Raw genomic sequence first — 14,459 nt, forward strand, 5'->3', positions numbered from 1 at the left:
TCATATAGTATGGATATTTTTGTCTTGTTGTTCATACTGTGCCTCTCCTGCCTATTTTAAATACTGTCTAGCAATAAATTAACTTGCACCAAATGTTGAAACAAATACAACTTCATAGTATTTTCTGTAAAAACGCACACAAGATATACTAGTAATGGTGCTTAAACCTTCTTCATGGTTTGAAGGTTAATTCTCAGGATGTCAGATGCTAATATTGTGGCAAATTGTAGTTTAAATTATTTTTGTGTTTGTGCCTTGTAATCAACAACCTCTAAACATAAAAATTTGACTTGTGGTGAAAATTAGTTAACATAAAGCCAGTTTGTCATGATTTGTGTGTCCTGTGCCTTACATGTGGGGATTCTATTTTGTAAAACTGACTTGTCTTCGCACAATAAACCAGTAACAACAAAAAAACACTCAACTTGATGGTTATGTAGTTTTATTTTGTATAACAAATTGTTTAAAAATAGGCAGTGTGTAACAGGAGATTATTAAAGGATAAAGACAGTGATCCTTAAAAATGCATTTAAAAAAGTCTAAAAGTAACCATATAATTCACAATAAACAAACAGAAAAACAAACTAATTCGTAAAGCAAGGAAAAAAGTTTAACCTGTTAACATCCACCAGGTCACCGGTAATCCATCATGAGTTAGGGTTTGGTTTTATTTCAACCACCGTTGATGAGGTGTAATACATTTCTTTTTGGTTCATTTGGGGTTTCCCATTCAGGTGAAAATTCTATAAAAATGGTAAATGGCCTGTATTTGTATAGCGCTTTACTAGTCCTTAAGGACCCCAAAGCGCTTTACACATCCAGTCACCCACCCATTCACACACTGGTGATGGCAAGCTACATTGTAGCCACAGCCACCACTGGGGCGCACTGACAGAGGCGAGGCTGCCGGACACTGGCGCCACCAGGCCCTCTGACCACCACCAGTAGGCAACGGGTGAAGTGTCGTGCCCAAGGACACAACGACTGAGACTGTCCAAGCCGGGGCTCGAACCAGCAACCTTCCGATTGCAAGGCGACCTCCCAACTTTTGAGCCACGACCAAGAAACGTGGTGGACATTAACCAAACCAAAAACTCTTAACCATAGGTGGGTCAACAATGAGCTGGTGTATGCTAGGAGGTTGAAATTTTCTTTAGACAGATTTTGCATAGCTCTTTAAAAAATAAAGCAGTTAAGGCCCACTGTAAACATTATTAGAATGGTAAAGCTGTTACACATATAACACCTCTTACAGCAGCAAGACAGAATGAATCATGATGCACTCACCATTGTTAATTTTCTTTGGATTCTGTGGTAGTAACTGTGGCATACTAACCTGTTTAAGAACTTCAAAATAAAAGCAGGTGGTCTTCTTTAGCTGTTGTTTGGGAAACCTTCACAGTGATTGTGACTATTGCTCCTGATGTTTGTTTTCTGCATACAGACAATTACTTATTTGCATCAGTAACCTGAGCATTATAAGATCTGAGGTAACAGACTAGTTAATAGCCACATGAAATAAGAACTGATCAACACATGTAGGGGAGACTGGGGATAGTTGTAATGTGGGTCAGTTGTAACACTTCCAATTTCTCCAATCAGGGCTAAGTTTCAAATGATGTGTCTCATCCTGTGCATGCCCAATTCAGTTCTGCTATCACATGTGAAAAATCAGCACATTTTGTCAAACACAGACAGTTTAACATGAAAAAAAGTAATTTGTATGCCAAAAAGTAAGTTTTTCTATTTTATTTCAATTTGTAATAGCATTATCTGCTTTGCAGTTAAACTCATCAAACTTAAATTATGTTATTTGTATGTCTATGTGGATATATTCTGTGTAGGTCTTTAGTGCTAATGTTTTAGCCATTGGCTGTAATGTTAGCTAGTTCATGGCTATAGGAGTCTGGGTCAGTTGTAACAGCAACAGTCTGGGTCAGTTGTAACAATAATGCAGATGTTGCAACTTACCACACTATTACTTTAACTTATATTAAACAAGTTGGGGCAACGACATCAGCAGAGAGAGGTTCACTGGTCGCTTTAGTATATGCGGTTAATGCCATTGGCAACACAATTCCTCCACTGTTTGTGTTCCAACACATACATTATGCAGACCTCTGTGTCAGAGATGGACCAGTAGGAAGTATTGATAGTGGAAATAAGTCAGGATGGGTGCAAGAAACAGATTTCCTCATCTTTCTGAAGCACTCTGCAAACCACACCAAGGTATGATAAAAAGTAATGGAATTGCAATGCTGGTGAACAACTACATTTTTTCAGCTTCATTGTTATGTTCAAAATTGGTGCAAGAGTTGTAGGTTATAATGCCCACTGAGCCAATGAGGCCAAACTCAAGGAAGACCAACCAAAATGAATGAAATATTCAGTTGCAGAAAATTCCATAATTTGTCTTTTTTGGGGGGTTGGAATATGTTCAAAAGCTAGATTTCTGCATTCTGTCACACACACACAGCTACATAAATGGCTCTAAGTGCATTCATGTGTTGAATAAACAAAGATTACATGTTAATGTTTTGTTAGTACCCTTATTTCATTGTGTTACATTTTACCCCAGGATATGTTACAACTAACCCAGACTATGGGGTTAATTGTAACATTTCACTCTTCGTGTTTGAAGCCATACCATGCAATGGGTAATTGTGCTGCAGAGAAAATAGCTGCACTATTTAATAGCAGAGACATGTAAATACTTTGCATTACATTTTGAATTCACTACCTTCAACGAGCTCCAATTTACAGACAGAAATGTCAAAAATGTTACAACTGTCCCCGGTCTCCCCTACATGACTGGCCATGGTCTGAGGAACTCCTTTTACTCAGAAACACACACACACAGGAGACAATATAATGTAACTTGATTCTCTGAGTTCACTGGTTCTCCTGAGACCTGATAGGTTGAATTACAGAAAAGCAAATACACCTGCATGCCAGCCAGTTTGGTGAATAAATATCTTGTCTCTCCCTGTCTGGATGTCCTGCCTTTACTAAATTGATCAGTAGGGATTGAAAACTATTTAAAACACAATCAACCGCTCGAGCTGGGCTGCTGGACACCGAAGGCCGTAATGAAGACGTTGATAACCACTATGATAAAGACGAAAGCTGTGGTCACATTCTCCAAGATGTCCAATCTGTAGTGATTTCTTTCATCATTTAGATTCCACTTAACTAAACAGAAGAAGAAAAACATAATCGTGAGTATAGAGGAATGGAAACATTAGTCATTATTACTGTTTGTGCACAGTCACTAGGAACTACCTCATTTCCTCACATGGGGGCAATACCGTTTTCTGTCACATCAATACTGAAAGATAAGATATGAATTAGCCGACAGCTGCTGCCCTCAGATGTATAATTAGTTCTTTCCTTCAGTGAGACACTACATAACAAGGCAATGTTTATGGGTCTGTTTATAATCAAGTGATACATGCTATCTAAATGCACCAAATCTTCACGTCAACCTTGGCTGAATGAAACCACCCGTGCTCTCAGACACGACGTGCAGAGAGAAAATGGAAAAAGCATCCTGCATGACCGCTTAACAAAATATCAGAAAACTGATAAAGCTGCAAAATCTGCTTTCCTATCCAGTGTAATTTCTACCAGTAGTCACAAGCCCAGATTTCTTTTTAATATTTTTATTCTGTGGTTAACCCCTGTGCCACTGTTCCTAGTGTAGCTTCCTTTGCACTGTGAAAACTTTTTGAAACATTTCACTGAAAAAATCTCTGCTTTAAGGTCCCTGCATTCACAGGCAGTGTTAGACCTAGATTCACTTTCTAAATGCTCAGCTGTTTTTCAGCAGTTTGAGCCAGTGAATTTTTCTGCGTTAGCCTCCTAGGACCTGGCGTCCACATATGGGGACATCACATTTTGGGTTATTTAGACCAAAATACTCAATTTTTCTCTACAAGGGCCTGATATCCACTTACGAGGACATTATACTGCTACTGTTCTATCGAAATTCTTCTTTAAACGAATATCCTCATATGTGGCTCTCATTTTTCTTAGAAACAAAAATCAGGTAAAAAAAAAAAATCGGGTAATTCTTTGTTTTTACATTACTGTACTGAGAGTGCGCTTTTAAGAGTTTTTAATGATCTTTTAACAGTCGACTCAGGTTGTTCTATTGTTTTTGTCCTTTTAGATTTGACTGCCACCTTTGACACAGTTGATGATAAAATTCTTTTATCAAGACTTGAACACGTTGTTGTTCTTTTTCTGTTACTATTGGGCAATACTCCTCTTCCTCTGCGTTGTGTTGTGGTGTGCCACAGGGGTCTGTTTTGGGTCCAATTCTGTTCTCCCTATACATGGGGTCTATTTTTAGGAAATACAACATCTCCTTTCATTGTTATGCTGATGACATCCAAATTTACTTTCCCTTGAATCTGGATGTCTCTGTCCCCCTGCAGGCTTTGCTAAACTGTCTACATGATGTTAAAGACTGGTTAACTCAGAATTTTCTCACACTAAATGAAAATAAGACTGAAGTTATGGTTTTTGGAAGTCATGTCCCTTTTGATAAGCTAACTGACTAAGCTAACTACCCTTGGTCCTCTTGCTTCTCATCTTTCTCAAACTGTAAGGAATCTCGGAGTGTTTTCAGGTAGCTCTTTTAAATTAGAGAAGCAAGTGTCCGCAACAGACTACTGCAATTCTCTCTATTTGGGTCTTCAACACTCATCTCTCCATCGCTTGCAGTTAGTCCAAAATGCTGCTGCCCGTCTTTTAACAGGTGTTAAAATGAATGAACACATCACTCCAGTTTTAGCAAATTTACGCTGGCTTCCTGTCAAATATCGTATTAATTTTAAAATTCTTTTACTTACTTTTAAAGTTGAGAATTTTGCTGAGAATTTTGGTTAAAAGGCTTAACAATCTTCCTTCACGTTATAGTACATGCTTTAAACTTAGACTTCACATAGCTGACAATGAATATTTGCCATTTTTGCAATCGATAAGAGAATCGATAAAGAATCGACTCGTTAAACAGAATCGAAACTGGAATCGGAATCGTGAAAATCTTATCAATACCCATCCCTAGACAGCGACTAGAAAAAAACAACTTTTAAATTGCATTTATGAACACATTTATGAATAATACCTATTTATCACTTTATAAATTAAAGTAGTAAAGATAATAACATTATGGTTTACACTGAATTAAAAAAAATTCTATAGGCTCATGTTTTGATTTTTTTAAAGGTTTCAAGCCAAAAATACCAAGAAAACTGTAACAAAGTTAAGCAAATGGAAATCTGGCAACAACCTCCAGACTTACCTATGAAAATGAGCAGAACTCCGACTAGGATTTGCAGAGTGAGAGAGATGCTAATGAGAATAATGAGGGGCACGTAAAAGGTGAAGCTTGGTCCTTGCTGCATCACTGCCTTCAGCTGGGAGGCATTAGCCATGAGCAGAGCTACATCCAACATGCTTTCTGCTGCACTCTTCTTATTGGCATAGTGGTTCATATTCAGGGATCTCCGTAGCCGCCTCTCATGGCCCCACCGCGGGGTCTGAACACAAACACAAACCCCAACATAAGTATAACAAAGACAGTGAATATTACACACAATCACATTTAACAGCTCTACTCTCGATAAAGCTCAAAACATTAATACATTCAGGTAAGTTACCGGTTTAGTAATTATTAAATTAAATCACAATAAACACACTTGAATGTAGTACTTGTTTTGCACAATTTAACTAAAAAGCACAGCGATCTTGTTCTGTTGCATAAACTGGGGTATTTACAAGGTTACTTTAATATACAGAAGAGGGAGAAGTCCTCTGCTGCTGCCATCATAATGGAATTTATTTCAAAATGTAACTGGCTGACTTTACAGTTTTGGTTTCCCTAGAACAACATGTCATGATTAAGAATGACTTTCTTTTGTATTCAGCTTTCGTCGGCTCCGAACTATAAATGACAAAAATAATGCAGCAGAAACAGGATATTTTTTGACTAAGCTTCACGTAAGACAAACAGCCCAGAGTTTGTTTATCGCCTGCTTTAGTCAACACATGACTTCTCAAATCTCACTGAATGTCTTTAGCAATATGGTGCATTGTCCATGTCTGAGTGTTGTTTCAACATGTCACATGCTGAACCTGAGAAGCGATGTGGACGATATTAATGGAAGTGAAAGTATTTTTTTAAACTGAACAGCAACTCTCATCAAGTAGAAGGAGAAGGAGTTGGATTTGGGCCAAATGTCATAAATAACACACATCCTCTTATTTCTTTTTTTTCCCAAGTGACCAGGTCACAAAAACCCCAAAATGACCTCTATCCAAACACAGGGGAAAGTGAGTGAAGACGCTTATTAACATCTCATGAATAAGTATTTGTTAGAGCATACATTTGACATCATACAGGGTAAAATCACCACACTTATCCCACTATCAGGGTTACATGTTTGATTACTGCGAGATACTCAAGATTATTTATTCAATACTAAACAGAAAGCACTAAAAGAGAAAAAAAAAGTAGTAGTTATCTTCAGTTTCTATTCCAAGTTAACTGGAACTAACAAAAAAAAAAAAATTAAAACTTTTCGTCACAGGAAACTATGGTCACTGGTGAAACCCCAGTTTCTCCTAATGAGATTCTCATACAAATTGCTCAAAGTTTCAGCTGGGTGGAAGTTTAATTGCCCAACAACACCAACCGTGTGCACCGGTTGGCAACATTATAGGCTGAGGTCTGACTCTGACTGCAGCCATGAAAGCCTGCCAGGCCACAGAGGGAGAAAAAGATACTTATGAGGTAGAATTGAGAGTCACCAGCTTTCACTCACTATATACTTAAACTCCTAACTGGTGCTCTCTCTCTCTGAGCTACTTTTTCTTTGTTTAGTCTTTGCTATTTTTAGCTGAAGTTTTCTAGATAGTTCACCACATGTGATAATCATCTTCCTTCAAGGGATACAAGTAGGCTGGCAACTAATTACAGTCCTATTTCCAAAACGGTTAGAACACCTATCGTAAATATAAAACTGCAAAGAACTTTTGGGGATTCCATCCATTAAATATCATTAATGGATGAAACCACGGTTACGGCCGACCGTGGTTCAGGGGGTCGGGAAGCTCATCTTGTAACCGGAAGGTTACCGGTTTGATCCCTTGCTCTGTCTGTCTTGGTCGTTGTGTCCTTGGGCAAGACACTTCACCTACTGGTGTTGGCCAGATGGTGTGATTTGGCAGCTTCACTTCTGTCAGTCTGCCCCAAGGCAGCTGTGGCTACAACTGTAGCTTACCTCCACCAGTGTGTGAATGAATAGTGGAATTGTAAAGCGCTTTGAGGGTCTCGAAAAGCGCTATATAAATGCAATCCATTATTGTTATTAATATCATCAAAGCATCTGCATATTTTAGTTTCTGTTTGACACTTGCAGTACTATCTGACAAACAGTTGAATGGCCCTGATCTTCAGATGAAACTGCACTAGCAGCATTCTTGCTAATTTCAAACACATTCCAGCAGCGTGGGTTTATAGTATATATATATATATATATGTATGTATATGTGTATGTATATATATATATATATATATGTGTATGTGTGTGTATGTATGTGTGTATATATATATATGTATATGTATATATATATATATATATATATATATATATATATATATATATATATATTAAATATATATAAAATTGTAGGTTGTGTATCCTTCAGGTGTTAATGGGGTTATTGAAAATGTGTATATGTGCGTATGTGTGTATATACGTAGGTATGGATAGATAGAAACATATATGTGTATATATTAAAAAAAAAAAAAAATTACACATAACATATAATGTAATTACAAGGAGGTATTTCTGTAGTCTATTGATACTAGATAGTGGAAAAGGGGTGGGATTAAATAAGCTTATGCTTCTTCCTGCTCCTTTTTGAACATGGACGTTATTTGGAGTTGTGGTTGCTCGTTTTCCTTTTGTTTGCTTTGTTCATTTGTCTCTTTTAATTCTATTTTTTTTTTTTATACTTTTTCAACATGTTCAAAATAAAGATTCAATCAATCAATCAATAGTAAAGGAATTATGTCCTGACCCCACATTACTCAAAAAAACAAAAAGAGTCAAACAACAAACTGTTGGGTAAAAAGGGCAATGGGAACATACTTTGCTTTCTAGTGCAACAACTGATTTCCTCGATTCAAACATTGTCAGAGAGTAAGGCCACACCAATTTACAATTTTTAAGATCAATACTGATATATAGTGATGTAAAAATCCAATATATGCTCGCTGGCTGGTGAGTGATGACTTCTGATTAACAACTCATTAGCCAATGAGCAACCTTTTTAACTCATTCTGACCCAACTCGAGGGACTGACCTCACAAACTCAGCAGGGAAGTCTTTACAGAGGTCAAGAGAGAGAGAGCTGTTTCTATAGGACAGGAAGTGTTTTTACAACCACAGCTTTAACCATCTTCAGATAGAATTTTTTGAGGTACTTCTGAATTGGCTTTTGGTTTTCTATCAACATCTACCAACAACTGTGCTGCAACAAGAGCTATGACAACACAGTGGTAAACAGAATGAGCAAAAAAAATTCCTCTGTTTCAATTTTTTGGACTCAGGGCTGCATTATTTATGTGATCACATCATCTATCAGCAGTATTATTTTATTTTACATATCAAAAGAAAGCCTATTACTAGTAAAGATTAGAAATCATAACACTAACATTAATGGGGCAATCTGGATGATCAGCTTGTAATACTGCGTTTAGTCTTTGACTGTTGCTCATGTGTGATGTGGTTTTCATTGTGTAGCTAACCAAAGGCCACCATAACCCAAACTACTATGGGAATGAGTGACCTTTGGCTGCCATTCCTGTTTTATATAATGTCTGTGGTTAATATTAAATCAAGCTGAATGTACTACGCAGTCTAAGGAGCACAGGAACTCTGAGGTGAGAACTTGGTGTATGTCTCTCACACTGACTTGATCATTATTACTTTTAATTATTACTGACATATCGGGAATGCAACTAATGCGACTCAAATTATGACTAATCAAATTCATAACTAATAGCTATTTAATAGTGGTAGTAACAAACTGATTATAAGATTCACTTAATCAAGTAACCTAATAATTTTGATACAACTCAAATGAGCCTGTCAATCATTAATGACTGGGTTTCTCTGCCTTGGGTTTGGATTACCCATTGCATACTTCAGAGTCTTTCCTGTGGACTACTATCGCAGAATAAGCAGTGTACCCCACAACACTTTATTGTAGCTTTCCACTGCACTCATCTGCTAAGGTCAGCATGCAGTGTATTCTCATGCAAGTGACACCTTGGACGTTTTGATAAAACACAAAATGTCATTGTTACTTTAATGTCATAGATAACTCTAAACATCTCATATAAATAAAGCTCCTACTGATCTCAGACTACGGACACAAAGGCATGTTAAAGGTGTACTATTTGAACAAACCACTTAGTTACATGTTATCACTGATTTTGGGTGAGCTGGTCCACCTGATCCACCTGATCCTCCACAGAACAATGCTTAAACTCCGTCCTCATGTATCATCTGAAGTAAACTGAGCCTTTGGACAACAGCAGATGAGCTCTCTCTCACACCACAAAACCAAGTGGAAAATGTCAGAAAATGTTCAAATTAGCCTTGGAATTTGAGGCAAATTAAAGCAAACCCCAGCTAACTGGCTACAGTTAGCTCACTACATGTCTAATACTTTGAATGACACAAGTTCAGTCACTCTGGTCTACATCAAGCGACATTATGAGGAGGAGTGAACAGATGAGAGAAATGGGGGAAAAAAAACCCCGTGTAAACCGGGAATATCCCACACTGCCACAAACTGGGAATTATTTCTGTGGGAATGTGCGCTTGGCTGAGCCTGAGCAGGATGTTAGTGGGGGCTTAATATTGCTAAACAAGAATTTGTTGGCAGTCCTTACCTCTGCCTCGCCGTTTTTGTCCGCATCGCCGGTCAGTTCGAAGTTTTCAGTAGCCATTATTGTCAATGTTTGTCGAAGAGGATGTTCATGTAGCTCCGCCGTGGGTCTCTGGGAAGCCGCGGCTGTAGTCGGTCCTTACAGGCTTGTACAATGAATATGTGAGGAAGAAGGACGAATAGCTTCAGACTACCGCCCCTAAAACATGAGGGCGGCTGTCCTCAGAAAAGCGGGGGACTGATAGCAGAACTGCGAGGAGGGCTGGGTATCACTATACTATATATATGGGGTTAGTACGACACACTTATAGTAACAAATACACATAAATGGAATTTTATTTGGATAATTGTCACACTTATTCGCTGACAGACGGTTGAAGAATGACTTTACTGCCATCTAGTGTGGTGACACTGTATTGCCCTTAAAACAAAAACCAGAATTGGAATAAATGAACTGACTCTTTTTTGCACTCACATTGTATTTATATCCAAGGCTGTCCACTGAGAGGAGCTCACTCTCTTTTGAACCAAAACAAAAGTAAAAAAGTGTAAATGATGTGCAAACTGCCAATAAAATGTAAGGATAAATAACGTAATCTGGTACAATAGTTTGAGGTGTTGGAGAGCATTGTATACCTGGGCTGTCAGTCTGTGGGGCACAGAACCTGTGAGAGACCAGTCGTATATGTGGAGCACAACAAGTTGAATTCATATGATTATATAAGGAAAAGAGACAAAGAATTTATTTAAAAAATTAGCGTTTGACATGTGAACTATTTTTATTTTTTGGTTTTTGAATGTGCTACACTGTCTTAGATATAACTTTACCTGTAGTCGACCAAAGTAAAAAAAAAAGAAAAAGAAATATATATATATATATATATATATATATATATATATATATATATATATATATATATATATATACATATATATATATATATATATATATATATGTAAAACTCCAGGAATAAACAGTTCCTAAACCACCCACTACATGATGTCATAGCATCATATATTTGTCACCAGTGGATGATGATTACGTTTTACAAGATTGCTTTCTACTACAAGTCAAGTATCAAATTAAGTACAAAAAAGCAAATCAGATCTTTCAGCTGAAATGTCGAACATACTTTAGGTGATGTGTGAGTGCTACATAAGGCACAGTGAGGATGACAGGACTGTTTAATAATTGTTTTTATGGGCCTTTAGAGCGCCTGTAACCACCCACCAACTGATTCCCATTGCTCCCTGCGTTACCCTGGTGATCTTTGTCTCACAAAGTCGACACTATATAAAAAAAGAAAATGTTAAACTCAACTTTCCTGTTGACAGGTGTGGAGAATGTAAAAATACTTTCACAGTATAGTCTTAGAAAGAAAGAAAGAAAGAAAGAAAGAAAGAAAGAAAGAAAGAAACCTTGATACTATACTGTGTGCTAGATTGTTGGGCTCTAAATGAGGGGAATGGCAGTTTCCACATTTTATGGCCAAAAGGGAGGGTAAGTGATAATATTGCAAATATTTTGATTCTGTTGCTTAAAATCAAATTGTTTTCTTCAGTTTGAGACTCCTAGCTTTAGGATTTAAGAGATGTATGTCAATTTTACCTTTTTAGTTATTTATTTATTTATTTTTTACCTCTTTACTTTTAATCAGTGTCCTTTCTAGGGACCTCGCATTTTGTGTTCAAATTATAGGAAGCAGAGGGCAGCCTGAGGCAGAAACGATTTTCCTCACAATCGTGGACAAGGAGTCAGACCTAGAGCTGTCAGGAGATGAGAAGCACAAGCATCAGCTTAAAGTTTGACAGTATTAGTATTTATAGTATTTATTCTAAAAGTGCATTACACCGTACCTTTCCTGTCTTTATCAATTCAATTTAGATGATACAGAAATTGGGTGAAAAAATGACAATGCTGCCCACATACACCAAGACAGTTGGTCCTCTGATTACATCACACAGAAAATAGGAAACCAGATTTTAGAGTAGAAAAAATGTCACAAGCCAAACGGAGGTGCTTCATCTCCGAATATGGCCTTAAAACTGCAAACATTCATCAGCATATCTGTGTTCACAGCATGACTCGGATAACATTAGATCCATATTTAGTGGTTCCTAGTTATTGCCAAACCAATAAATCAGGACAGATTCTTCAAGATTAGTCCATCACAGAAACAAATGAGGGGGAAAAGATAGCAGTTGAGAAACCAAACCTCAGAGCTCCACGTCTTCAGAGCCCTGCCTTACACAATACTTGGTATCCATAATTGATATTGGGGTCATCATTTTGCCCCAGATCAGGTGTCTCAAAAACTGGTTATGTCCTCCTCTGAGCTTCCACTTGTTTTATTTTGGTCAATTATTTCTTTGTTGTAACAATGCTTTTTGGAAATAAATCTCATAGTGTTAGAAAGCCTGTTTATTTCCCCTTAAATGGTGCCACACTTGTAAGGAAAATGCATTTGTGGATTGAGCAGCGAGTTGAGTGTGTGGGCTGGGCCCTTATAAACTTGTCAAATCTTCCCTGCCAATGCCAAACAGCTTATCCAATACTGACTTCTGTTTTGAGCTTCTGGTAAGTAAGTAAGTAAAATTTTATTTATATAGCACATTTCTAGATAAAAAGATCACGAAGTGCTTCACAAAGTATAAAACAAAAAGTCAGTACCCCAGGTGCTGACAACATTTTTTCCACTAATTTTGCTGATACCAAATGCCCTGATTAAAATTATAAATATATTATATTATTTTTAAAATAAAGATAATAACATATTTCGTACATCTTTCAGATCACCATAAAAAGTGTTTAAATACTTTAAAGATATGTGATGTAGACTGTTATCAGATCTTCGTAGTTTATTAATATAATGAAAATAATATTTGTCACAGAGATAATATGAAAATATGTTAAATATGTATTAATATATGCTACCTTTCTGACTTAATTCCAACTTAATTTTTATAATTTGTTTGTTTTTGTTTTACGATATGGATACAAAGACCCCGTTTAACCCTGTTTAATAAATGTTTAATAAATCCTGTAAGCACAAATAAAATGTCTAAGGGGACTAAAACCTATGATAGCTCTTCGAGAAATACACCAGATGTTCTCATGTGTCGGTCTGTCTGCACGTCATCCATCCGGATGAGTCTACTGTTAAGACAGGGTCCGGTGCGTGTTATCCGGTAACCCACAGCGTGCCTCTTGGTTGGTAGGCTTTCAGTCATCTTCCCATTGGAGGCTTAGCGCGTCACGATGAGGGCGGACAGCGGTGTGGACTAGTGATGGGATTTCCGGCTCTTTTTAGAGAGCCGGCTCTTTCGGTTCGGCTCACTAAAAAGAGCCGGCTCTTTCGGCTCCGAACCGGCTCTTCAGGTTGTTTTGTTGCTTTAATTAATTTATTATTAACAATAATATAAAATTATGCACAAAAGGAATTACTAACGTAAAAACAAGTGGTTTTATTTATATATGTTTATATATAAATATATGCGGTGGCCCCTAGAGACAAAACACGTACAAACTCCAAAACACATTTCTAGCATGAACTGAACTTCCAAAGCAGACCTACTAGATCACTTAAATTACACAATTGAAAGCATGTGTGTATTGTTTGTATATTTATACACAGGCACTCATATATATATTCAAATAATTTAAAAAAAAGTTCATTTACCTGTTATTACCACACACCAAATCCGGTCGTTGGTACTTGCTGGCTTGTGTAGCCACAAGATAACAAAGGCTCAACACTGCGCCCAGCATCCTGGAGCACTTCTGTTGTCTTTTGTACGTGTTTTGAGTTTTTATGTGCTTCTGAGTTTTTATATGCTTCTGAGTTTTTACGTGCTTCGGAGTTTGTACGTGTTTTTACGTGTTTTTGGAGTTTTTACGTGTTTTGGAGTTTGTACGTGTTTTTACGTGTTTTGGAGTTTGTACATGCTTCAGAGTTCATACGTGATTTGAAGTTTGTATGTGCTTTGTCTCTAGGGGCCACCGTAAATATACTTTTATTTATTCACTCCACATAAAATGTAATAAATAAATCATATAATACAAAAATCAACTATTCACATTTCAAGTTTTAACTATTTAAATTTTCAGCTTTTTCCTTTCACAAATTTAAAGTGAAAAGAACACAAAACACTGCAAACCACAACACAATTAAATATAAATTATAATATGAAAACTAAAAGAACATGCATATTCTCTGTCATATGGACCTGCATGAATAAACTTTCTCAATCCTTTATCATCTGCAACCGAAAATAGTTGTGGATGATTACTATACCTTTCTAATGTTGTTGTCCCTGCCTCTCTTTCTCTCTCTCTGGCTCTGTTCCTGTGCTACTGAGTGTAACTACCGCCCCTCCCCCCCTCTGCCCAGCGTAAAGCACAAGGCTCGCGTGCAGAGTGAAGCGGAAAAAAAGTGCGAGAGAGAGGCTGAGAGAAAGAAAGAAAAAAAAAAAACCCACGTGACGGCTCG

At 37.2% G+C, this 14,459-nt stretch overlaps 1 protein-coding gene across 1 annotated transcript; it reads right to left on the reverse strand.

The window, feature by feature from the left end:
* Positions 1 to 432: 432 nt before the first annotated feature.
* Positions 433 to 10,295, reverse strand: LOC146709714 (ninjurin-1-like). Its single transcript, XM_085456791.1, has 3 exons — positions 9,974 to 10,295; positions 5,309 to 5,546; positions 433 to 3,192 (listed from the first exon to the last, which is right to left on the reverse strand). Exons 1-3 carry the CDS (start codon positions 10,028 to 10,030, stop codon positions 3,050 to 3,052), a joined length of 438 nt encoding a protein of 145 aa, XP_085312917.1. The 5' UTR covers positions 10,031 to 10,295; the 3' UTR covers positions 433 to 3,049.
* Positions 10,296 to 14,459: the final 4,164 nt, after the last annotated feature.

The sequence above is a fragment of the Copadichromis virginalis genome, linkage group LG5 (assembly GCF_057382275.1).
Source record: "Copadichromis virginalis isolate Kocher_CV1m ecotype Utaka linkage group LG5, C_Virginalis_male_GT1.1, whole genome shotgun sequence".
In the NCBI taxonomy this organism is placed as follows: domain Eukaryota; kingdom Metazoa; phylum Chordata; class Actinopteri; order Cichliformes; family Cichlidae; genus Copadichromis; species Copadichromis virginalis.